The sequence below is a fragment of the Pipistrellus hanaki genome, assembly GCF_964339955.1.
Source record: "Pipistrellus hanaki genome assembly, chromosome: X".
Lineage (NCBI taxonomy): Eukaryota > Metazoa > Chordata > Mammalia > Chiroptera > Vespertilionidae > Pipistrellus > Pipistrellus hanaki.
Genome location: NC_140524.1, coordinates 35816719 through 35828723, shown reverse-complemented (window position 1 = coordinate 35828723; position 12005 = coordinate 35816719). Strand labels below are relative to the sequence as shown.

Below are 12005 nucleotides of genomic sequence, written 5' to 3'. Positions count from 1 at the left end.
GAATAATTATAATGGAAAGCCAAGGCATAAGGTCAAGCACAGACTCAAGTAATGATATCCAATGCCCTTAATGGTGTCACTTCCTGCCAGGCCAACCTCTCCCTACCCCCATGCCTATTCCAGGAACAGAAGACCAGAACTGTGCGATCAGGCCACACTGTGCTCATTCCCAGATGTGTTTCTGTAGGCAGGCATCTGAGAAGCAGCAGCTGCAGCCCAATAGCTTTCCAAGAGAAGTGGGCAGTGCCAAGAGTCACTATCAGCTTTGAAGGCCTGGCTCAGTCCATGGAGTTGTCACTGCTGCTCCTGCTGCATGAGGTGCCTGTTGCATTTGAATGAAGTCCACCGGGCTTCTGGATATTCCCTGACTTGCACTTCTCTTTCTGTGGGGCTTCTAGACATCTCAAGAGTCTAATTCAGGGTATCCCATTCTCAGTGGGTCAGGTGGCCAATAAATCAACCCCCCAGAAGAGAAATAATTGGGTGTGTGTGTGTGTGTGTGTGTGTGTGTGTGTGTGTGTTTTGCCTCACAAGTTCTGTCTGTGAAACCAAGGTTGGTCCAGCTCTGACTTACTGTTTTCTAAATCACAGAACCTCCTTCTGATTTGGAGGACCTGCCTGCTGTCAGTATTCCACTCCCATCTTTTGATGCAACTGACCTTGAATGTGCCCTATGTATGAGGTATGTGATGTGTGTTGTCATTTACTGCCTGAGGGGTCTTCCTTTGCTCTCTGGTGTGTGGATCTTTCTTCCAGTGACATACTGCTTCATTGACCAGCACATAAAAACATGGCTATAGTGGAATGGAAATTACCTTAACACAGCCTGTCACACAGGCTAGCTGGTGTCTCTTGTTTACAGATTGCATTCCTTATATTTCTGACTTGGAAATACTTGGACAGTGGGAAGGAAACTGTCTACTCAGAGGTCACAAACTGTAGCCCACAGGCTGAATTTCTTGTGTTTGGTCCTCACGGGATTTTTGTTATCTAAATTTGAATGTATTGAGACAGGATATACACTTTCCAGTTGGTCGTGGTCCCTCCCCTGCTCACTGTCTTACATTAGCCTGCATCTCACATTTGCATCACTTTCCTGGCCTTTATAGATATCTAGGTTTGAGATTCTGGGACTAATGTCAACTACTGGATCAAGATCTCAAAACTCAAGGGCTAATGTCAGTGCCATAGCTCTAGTGTCTATGGAAGCAAAGTAGAGGACCTGCCTAGTGTTTGTTTTGTGCCATGAAGAGGATTAGTAGTGGGTCTGTACTACTCGGCCAAGCATCTTTCCTTTACCCAGTGCCTTATTATTCCTACTTTCTCAGATCTCTGGAGAGGCAAATCATCCACATGCTTCCTCCCAAACCCCACACAAAAAGGGAAGCTGTTACAATCATAATCTGTGTGGAAACATCAATGATGAGAGAGAATAATGGATCGGCTGCCTCCTGCACTGGGAAATCCCACTGGGGATTTAGTGTGCAACCCAGGCATATGCCATGATAGGAATCAAATCATGACCTCCTGGTTCATAGGTAATGCTCAACCACTGAGCCACACCAACCGGGTAAGTTATTATAGTCTTGAGAAAGTTCCTGTTTTCACTTCTTTTTAGTGTTTTTCTTCTTTTTATTGTTAGGATTATTATTAGGTTCTTTTATGACCCTCATGTGTCTTTTGGGTACAGTTATTTTTAAACAATCTGACAGGTCATAAACTAGACATTTGTATCTCCTATATGAGTTTATAGAATGAACTCCAGTCCTGTGGTGTTACATTGGCAGAAGACAAATTCGAGTGCAAATTTATTCCAATTCTAGGGAGAAAATGAGGAGCAGTTTGTAAATTTCATGGGAAGGGGTGGAAAGACTGAATGGAACAATAATTGGCAGCTGCATTCACGAGGACCTTTTCAGGCTCCAAGTCTCCCTTGCTGGATTGGGGGAGCTCTGCTGATGGAGGTTTCTTCCTAATTCCAACATCTCAGAACTCTGCCCCTCAATTTTTAGTAACTGAAAATCCTTCCTTGAGATTTGCCTGATATGGATATTCTAGCCTTTGGGGCCACCTCTGGGGCTGCTGTGCAGAAGCACCTTTGGGGTGACAAGATATTTTGAGATGTGGAGCAAGAATGTTTGATGTTTGAACCAGTTACCTAATGGCCTAGTGACCTCTTTATCAATTGAAACATAAAGCTTTATATTTAACCTAGATTTAACTACTCAACTACCTGGGTGTTAGGGAGCCAGTTTATTCTATTCTATTCTATTCTATTCTATTCTATTCTATTCTATTCTTATTCTTATTCTTATTCTTATTCTATTCTTTTACTTTTTCTTTCCCTTTCTCTATCTCTCCCCTCCTTCTCGGATTCCCCTTTGCTCTCAAGTTGATAGCAGCAAAAGAACACGTTAAAAGGATGTAACTGGTTGGAAAAGATAGCTATTTTCAAATAAGCCAAACATTTTATCTCGGCTGAAATCTAACTGAAAACATTTATTATTACTATTGCTTAATCCCTCATATGACAATGTAAAATGCTTTCTTGCTAAAAAATCTGGCCCTACTCTGATTTATAAATATCTCCCTGAAGTGTTTTCTAAAATCATTATCAAAAGTGGTAAATAGCCCTGGCCGGTGTGGCTCAGATAATTGGTTCATAATTATGTACACCGAAAGGTCTCGGGTTAAATTCCTGGTCAGGGCACATACCCAGATTGCAGGTTCAATCCTGGTCTGGGATTGTTCAGGAGGGAACTGATCAATGTTTCACTCTCACACTAATGTCTCTCTCTCTCTCTCTCTCTCTCTCTCTCTCTCTCTCTCTCTCTCTCTCTCTCTCTCTCTCTCTCCAATAAGAGCATGTCCTGGGGTGAGGACTTTTAAAGAAGTTATAAATAAAAGGGAAAGGAATCCAAGTATATCTCTATATCTAGCTCTATCTACCTAGCTAGCTAGCTATCTAGCATCTACAGTTCTCTATTTCTTTTTTTTAAATAAATTTTTATTGTTCATATTATTACAAATGTTCCTTCCCCCCCCCTTCTCACCCCACCCTCTGCCCTTTCCCCACCCCCCATTGTCCTCATCCATAGGTGCACAGTTTATGTTCAGTCTCTTCCCACGTCCCCCTCTCCCCTTTTCCCCAAGAATCATCAGTTCACTCCCCTTCCATACCTCTGATTCTATTATATTCAACAGTTAATATTGTTCATCAGATTTTTTTTTTAGTTTCCTTGGTTTTTAGATTCACTTGTTGATAGTTACGTATTTGTTGTTCATAATTTTTATCTTTATTTATTTTCTCTTCTGAAAGAACCCCCTTCAGCAATTCATATAATTCTGGTTTGGTGGTGATGAACTCCTTTAGCTTTTTTTTATTAGTGAAGCTCTTAATCTGACCTTCGAATCTGAGTGATAGCTTTGCTGGATAGATTATCTTTGGCTGTAGGTTCTTACTATTCATCACCTTGAATATTTCTTGCCATTCCCGTCTGGCCTGCATGGTTTCTGTTGAGAAATCAGCTGACAATCGTATAGGTGCTACTTTATAGGTAACTACCTGCTTAGCTCTTGCTGCTTTTAATATTCTCTCTTTGTCTTTTGCTCTTGGAATCTTAATTATGATTTGTCTTGGTGAGGTCCTCTTTGGATTCCTTTTATTTGGAGTTCTGTGTGCTTCCTGGACTTGTAAGTCCAATTCTTTCATCAGGTGGGGGAAGTTTTCTGTCACTATTTCTTTCAGTATGTTTTTGATATCTTGCTCTCTCTCATCTTCTGGGACCCCCATAATTCTGATGTTGGATCGTTTGAAGTTGTCCCAGAGGTTTCTTACATAATCTTCAATTTTCTCCCACCCCTCCTATGAAGGGAGAAAAGAGGAAGAGAGACATAAAGGGAGAGAAAAGTGTGTATGTGTGAATGTGTGCTTCTACAAGTACATGGATGATTTCTGTTCTAGGTATAGAGGTACACACAGTCTTGGCCATGTCATATAGTGGAAAAAGAACACGGGCTTGGAAATCAGATATGACTTCACATCCAAGCCCCAGCTAGCTGTTGAACCATAGATAAGTTGTTTAACCTGTCTGGTTCTTAATTTCTTCAGTAGTAAAATGAAGCTAATCATATTTACCACTTATTAATATACAAACTTAATTTATGTGGAAAACAGTATTACATACACTAGAATAGCAAGAGAAATATATTCCATCTGTTCCTAATCATGTCACTCAGTTAGCTTTTGTAGAAGAGTCACCCTGAATATTGAATTGAGTTTTGAAATGTGATATATTCTAATCATTTGAACCTTGAATTATTTCAAACCAATAATTATGCATAATCTGTGGCAGCATTTTTGTTTGTGACCACTCAGATTAGAGGTGTTTTAATCATAGCCCTTACAAAGAGTTGCTGTATTCTTTTGTGTCTGTTTTACTCATCTGCTCATTAAATGTCAGTATTAATTGCAATTATTTTTTAAAATATATTTTTATTGTTGATAGTATTACAGGTATCTCCCATTGCCCAACTTATTGCAATTAATTGACCAGCTATATCATTATTATTTTATGTGGATTACATTGTTAAATGAACTAAAGGCCCACTTTTGAAGTTATCTGTAAAAATAGTTCTGCAGAAGCAGATTTATCCATCATCTTCATCATTAGTGTTATTGAATAACTAGAGGCCTGGTGCATGAAAATTCATGTACTGGAGGTGGGGATCCCTCAGCCTGGCCTACCCCCTCTCATAGTCTGGAAGCTCTCAGGGGCAGGAGGTGACCTGGCAATCAGGGGAAGGCAATGCCCCCATCACACCTCTGCTGCTGCCACTGCTGGCAGTGCAAGCCTGTCACAGCCCTGGTTACCTGCTCCTTGAGTAGCCCTGGGCAGCTGGGCAGCTGCCATCCAAGGCTTGCCTGTGCTTCAGGCTGGCCCTGAGGGGCTGAGGGGATTGGGGGACCCTGGAGGCAGGTGCATAGAGTGGCTGGACCCACCTAGGGACAGGCTCTGCCATGCGCCTGTCACCCCAGCGGGGCTGAGGACTGGGTGCCATCATCTTGTGGCTGTGGGCACCATCATCTTTGAGGGCCTTACAGTCAATTAGCCTATACCCTCCTTATTGGCTGTGGGCACTGCCATATTTGTGAGGGTGTGGAGGTCATTTAGGATATTTCCTCTTTATTAGATAGGATGTACAAAAAAGCATTTGGCTTCATGAGACTCACATTACTGAGGAAATGAGAATTCTGGTTTAACTGTTCTAGTAGTTAGAATTAAGCATGGTTCCCTTATCAGACTGCAAATCACACTTTGGAAAAACATTTTAATTGTGAAATGTACACAGTGGAAAAGTACATAAAAATATAAATGTATTCTCTTTTTTATTATTTAAAGTACTACATTAGTAATACATATACCTCCTTTTTCCCTCCATTTACCTTCCCCCAGCCTCCCTTACCCCCTGTCACATGCCTTCATCCCACCCACCCAGTGTCTTGTGTCCATTGGTTGTGCTTATAGGCATGCATACAAGTCCTTCAGTTGATCTCTTTCTCCCCCTCCCCAACGCTCCCCAGCCTTCCCACTGTAATTTGACAGTCTGTTTGGTTCTTTACTGCCTTTGTATCTATCCTTTTGTTCATCAGGTTATAATGTTTCTTGTTTTCCACAAATGAGTGAGATCACATGGTATTTTTCTTTCATTGCCTGGCTTATTTCACTTAACATAATGCTCTCCAGGTTAAATGCATTCTCTTAATAAAATATTGTAAAGATGCCGAAACCGGTTTGGCTCAGTGGTAGAGCGTCGGTCTACGGACTGAAAGGTCCCAGGTTCGATTCCGGTCAGGGGCATGTACGTTGGTTGCGGGCACATCCCCGGTGTGGGGTGTGCAGGAAGCAGCTGGTCGATGTTTCTCTCTCATTGATGTTTCTAGCTCTCTATCTCTCTCCCTTCCTCTCTGTAAAAAATCAATAAAATATATTTTAAAAAATATATTGTAAAGATGATACTCATGCAACCCCTCTCAGTTCAGGAAATAAAAGTGTCAGAACCACAGATGTCACTTCCAAATCACAACTTCCTCCTCCTGAAAACACTCTTAACTTTTATCTCTTCTTTAAAAAAAAAATAGTTTTACCACTATGTATGCATCTCTAAAAAGTCTAATTTAGTTTTGCCTGTTTTTTTTTTTTTTTAAACACCTTTATATAAATGGAATTATTCAAAATATATTCTTTTGTTCTGGCTTCTTTACCTCAGTATTAAGAATTATCCATGTTGCCGAAACCGGTTTGGCTCAGTGGATAGAGTGTCGGTCTGTGGACCAAAAGGTCCCGGGTTCGATTCTGGTCAAGGGCATGTACATTGGTTTTGGGCACATGCCCAGTAGGGGGAGTGCAGGAGGCAGCTGGTCGATTATTCTCTCTCATCAATGTTTCTAACTATCTATCCCTCTCCCTTCCTCTCTGTGAAAAATCAATAAAATATATTTTAAAAAAATGAATTATCCATGTTACTGCAGGTATGTAGAGCTTGTTCATTTTAATTAGTGTACATATAGTGTCCCTTTGTATGAATCTCTCACAATTACTTTAAAAATTTTAAAGGAAAAAAATATTAAAAAAATAAAAATCTTTAGCCAGTTTGGCTCAGTGGAAAGAATTTTGGCCTGCAGACTGAAGGGTACTGGGTTTGATTCTGGTTAAGGGTACATACCTCAGTTGAGGGCTCAGCCCCTTCCTGGGCCCTGTTTGGGGCGTGTGCAGGAGGCATCCAATTGATGTGTTTCTCTCACATTGATGTTTCTCTCTGTCTTTCCCTTCTCTTCCACTTGCTCTAAAAATCAATGATAAAATATCCTCAGGTGAGTATTTTTTTAAAAATCAAATCTCTGCCCCTCCCATTGACCTGCTTAATGATAAACTTTACCCTGCGAGGCTTGACATGTCCATATTTTTAAAGCTCCACAGGTGATATTGACAATGAGGTCCTGAGACTAATATAGAATATACAACTCAGCAGAGATTAGTAGGAGTGTGTAATGCAGTGATTCTCAACCCTAGTTGCACATTAAAACCACCTGAGGATCTTTAAAAAGTCTTGATGCTTGGCCCTTACCCTGAAACAACTGACCTGAATCTCTGCAGGTGTGGTGCCAGACATATGTAGTTTTTTAAAGTCCCTCAGGTAATGGACGGTGTGGGGAGGAGCAGGAGGAAGAGTTTAGAAAGGGGAATGAAGAGATGTTTGGGGGTAATGGGTATATTCACAATTTGATTGTGGAAATGTTTTTATAGATGTGTACAGATGTTACAACTTATCAGACTGTACAGTTTGTGTGAAATTTGTTGCATGTCAATTATACCTCAGTAAAGCTGTTTAAAGAAAAAGCTCCCCAGGTGATTCTCATGCACAGCAACGATTGAGAATCACTGTTCTAATAGAAAGAGCACACAACTGGAAGTAGAAGTTGGAGAGCCTTTCATATGCCAAACAGTTGGCTCTGTACATGTTCATAAGTGACCGAATCCCTCCTAGATCTGTTTCATTCTGTTTTGTGGGTTTAATTTTTTTTCCCTCACATACTTGAAAAATAGTGGTTATACTATATTGAAACCCAGGGTTAGAAATTTTGTTCATTAGAAAGATGTGTCATTATTAAATGCACAATGAAATGTTACTTGAGCACTTCTGCATAATTGTTAGAAAAGAAGATATTATATACATAAAATTTGCCTTAGCTCTAATTTTTTTTTACATACAGTTTAACTTTTTCGTGCGTTTGATCTTTTTTAGTGCTGTGTGATAGATTTTTGTTTATGCTAGTGATAGATTTTTTTAATTGCAGTAATTGGTATCTAACTTAAGAGAAACATGTTCTGTTCTACTTGAATAATCAATAATTGTTTTAGGGTTGGTAGGTTGTTGATATTATTTTCTGACCTGGTAGCTGATGCACTTCCCAGCCATGGCCACACGAGGGGGCTGTGCAGTTGGCCGCCTCTTTCTCTCTACTGACATACTTGTAAGGTCAAAATAGTCTGGTCAGGATCTTTCTGTTCCTTTTGTCCTCTTGTGAGTGGGAGCCCCACTTCTGAACCATCATTTTTAGCTGCCCCAACCCAGTGGTTCTGCCTTTCTTTAAGCAAAGTAAATTCATGAATCTCTCAATGTACAAAATAGTTTTTAAAAAGATCAGCCCTGGCTGGTGGGCTTAGTTGGTTGAGCATCATTTTCATGCACCCAGAGCTCACTGCATTGGATTCTGGTCAGGGCACGTGTCCAGGTTTCAGGCTTGATTGATCCTCAGTAGGGGGCATGCAGAAGGCAATGGATCAGAGGTTCTCCATCATCAATGTTTCTCCCTCTCTCTAAAATAAAAAATAAAACATATTTGAAATTTCCTTTTAAAAAAGAGCCTCCCAAAATAATTAAAATAGGACTTAATTGAAGTGTATGCGCATGCATATGTATATATGTACATATGCATGTATCTATTAGTAAGCACATCCTATCTAATGAAAGAGTAATATGCAAATTAACCATCACTCCACTACACCCACAAGCCATGCCCACCAGCCAATCAGGAGCAAATATGCAAATAAACCCAACCAAGATGGCTATGGCTACAGAGAACAGGAGGGAGGCTTGGGTTTTCTCCGGCAATGGAAGAAGCCAAGCTTTCTACCTGCCCTTGCCAGCCTAGGCCTCCACTCAAGGTTACAAAGTTTCAATGATAGAAGATACATAAATCCCAACAGAAATGGCTACCACCACGGAGCAAGCAGAAGGCTTGGCTCCACTCCAGGCTACAAAGTTTCAATTGTAGGAGATAAATAAGCCCCTGGTACCAGAGCCTCCACTTGGGTCACCAGGGGGTGTGGCCAGCCTGCAAACCACCACAGGTCCCTTGCCCAGGCCGCCCCACGCTCCAAGGGAACCCCCATCCTGATCCGGGACACCCTTCAGGGCAAACCAGCTGGCCCCCACCCGTGCACCAGGCCTCTATCCTATCTAATAAAAGAGTAATATGCAGATTGACTGTCACTCCAACACACAAGATGGCTGCCCCCATGTGGACACAAGATGGCCTCCACAAGATGGCCAGCAGGGGAGGGCAGTTGGAAGGGACCAGGCCTGCAAGGGAGGACAGTTGTGGTGATCAGGCCAGTAGGGGAGGGCAGTTAGGAGGGACAAGGCCTGCAAGGGAGGGCAGTTGGGGGTGATAAAGCCTGCAGGGGAGGGCAGTTAGGGATGATCAGACTGGCAGAGGAGGGAAGTTGGGGGCAACCAGGCCTGCAGGGGAGCACAGTTGGGGGTGATCAGGCCTGCAGTGGAAGGCAGTTAGGGGCAAACAGACTGGTAGGGGGGGCAGTTAGGCATCAATCAGGCTGGCAGGTGAGTGGTTAGGGGCAATCAGGAGGGCAGGCAGGCGAGCAGTTGGGAGCCAGCAATCCTGGATTGTGTGAGGGATGTCCCAGATTGAAGAGGGTGCAGGCTGGGCTGAGGGACACCCCCCCCCCACTGTGCACAAATTTTGTGCACCAGGCCTCTAGTTAACAATAATACTCTACCACCCCTAGGAAAATGATTCATCCATATAAAAAGGCAGTTATATGTTTGTTACAGGTGCAATTTCAAGATTCTTCAGGGAATAGACATTGCTTAGGTGAAAAATAGAATAAAGGTTAACAAAGAAGCCAAGTCGTTTTTCCATTGTAATGTGATATGAAGTACTTAAATGGGTTAAGGTATAAATGTGTCTTTATCTCTGTGTGTGTTTACATACACTCAGATGAATAGGTTGGCTAAATGTTTTAGAATAGAATCTATGCAGACACTCTGGACAGTGAAAACAATATGGATGCCCCAGAAGAGATTGGCTAGAACTAATGTTACAAAATGATCTAACTATGTTCTAAACTTTAGTAAATGCATTACTTTACAATTCAGCTCAGAAATAAAAAGCAAATTGCTTTTTGAAGTTCAAAAACAGCTTGGACAAAAAAAAAAAATAAATAAAAATAAAAAATCCACACACCTCACCCCAATATACAGAATTTTCCAAATAACACTATAAAAGCCTAATGTTCAGTAGCCCTGTTTTTTTGTTTTGTTTTGTTTTTGTTTTTGTTTTTTTGTCTGATTGCAGTTTTCTTCCATTTTGATTTCTAAATTTCAGATTATTCTATGAGCCAGTCACAACACCGTGTGGACACACATTTTGTTTGAAATGTCTTGAGAGATGCCTAGACCACAATGCGAAATGTCCACTGTGCAAAGATGGTCTTTCACAGGTAAAACATTATTTCTTTTTGGTCAGATTGGCTTATTTGGAATTGGGTATTTAAGAGAGTGTCCTATTGGATCCCAAGCCACTGCACTGTGCTGGGGCAAAATACTCCGTTAGACCATCTATCTCTTTCTCCTGTCTTATAGCTATTCCTCCCCTCTCCACTATGTCCTTCAGAAAAATGAGGCAATGCCTAGCTTTTTATGAACTGTTGGTAATAAAATAAGCTCATGTTGGAAACAAAAGTATTAAATTGGTGATAAACGGATCCTTGTTCTAATCCCATCATGGCACCCAATTCACTGTAATGTGTGAATTTTATGTTCTCTTTAGGCTTGCACTTAGACAACCCCTGATGTCCCTTTATTGTCAACATTTATACTGTGTGTGCTTTTAAAATTCTTTATTGTTGAAAGTTTTACATATGTTTCCTTTTCCCCCCATTGACCTCTCCCGGCCTACTCTTGCCCCTCATATACTGTGGTTTGAAGAGATCACTCCTAAGGCTGCAGAAACCTCACGGACTTTCAATATGGTCCTCGTTCTGCCCTCAGAAGCTGCTATATTTATTAGCAGATCCTTGGCTACTTGAAAAACTCTGAAGCATCTAGGTTCTCTGAAATGAATCACACAAATTGCCACCTTGTTTTTCAAGTTGGCCTGAAGGGATTTTCTTTAGAAAAAGAACATCCAGGAGTCCAACTTGTTTTCCCTCCCTCAGGGACTTGTATGCCACATTTTACAATCAGCATTAATGTTGCTTGACCCCTGTCATCCCTGAGGAGAGGGTGGAGACACAAGACTACCTCTAGGTGAACGTAGGTCCAGAGAAATCACATGTTGAGCTTTCCCAACACCCCAACTTTTAAATGAAGGGAATAGAGTGAAATAATCACGTGGGACAGTACTGAGGGCATGATTGGGTTGGAGGAAGGGTCAGCATCATCCTTGCCTAGATAAAGGGGTGAGATTTGCTGGCCATATTGTATGTGAGAAGCCCATGGTCCTTATACTTAAGTGATATGTTTGTGTTACGGTAACACTGCAACACTCAGATAAACAGAAAAAAGAAAAGTCCACCATTATGCTCTTCACCTGGAGAAAACTATTGTTAACGGTTTAGTATATGCCCTTCCTGGTTTTTGTTTGAGCATCAGTAGTCACCTCCTTCTTGGTTTGGCTACCTCCTGAGTCATTGCTTTTCCCCAAGACCAGGACTAGGCAAAGCAGGTGGTTCTCCTGCAGTCACACAATGGCAGTGGCTGATAAGACATCCTGGAGATAGATGCTGTGGGGTCCCAGACTTAGGGGCTAGAAGATATTATCATATATCACTTTGTTTTCACAAAGGTCACACTTACACCATTCCCAGGGAGATAAATATCTTATTTCAATCATATTCAGTGCAGAATAGCCCATACTGGGAAAGGAGAAATTGTCTGAAGGTAACAATTTTATACTCAGGAACTCCCACTGCTGGGCATGTGTGGGTAGCTTCCATAGTGAGCAAGTCTCGGCAGATGTTTTATTGCCAGGTCCAAACAGTTTAATGCCCTGTACTTACAGATTCCTGGATTTGCATGTGATAGGGATGTTTGGGAGGAGAGAAATAGTGACAATTGAGCCTGAGTTCAGTTCTGAAATCATGGTTTATAACATAACTTCAGTGATAACTAGATGGTATATATTTTTTAAAATCACC

At 41.4% G+C, this 12005-nt stretch overlaps 1 protein-coding gene across 2 annotated transcripts in view; it reads left to right on the top strand.

Annotated features, from left to right (window-relative positions):
• Positions 1-12005, top strand: part of LONRF3 (LON peptidase N-terminal domain and ring finger 3) — a 36433-nt gene that overhangs the window by 11542 nt on the left and 12886 nt on the right. For both annotated transcript variants that reach the window (XM_084870367.1, XM_084870366.1), the window contains exons 5-6: positions 592-682; positions 10193-10307. In XM_084870367.1, the coding sequence (XP_084726493.1) occupies positions 592-682; positions 10193-10307 (206 nt within the window). The remainder of the gene's footprint in view (positions 1-591; positions 683-10192; positions 10308-12005) is intronic.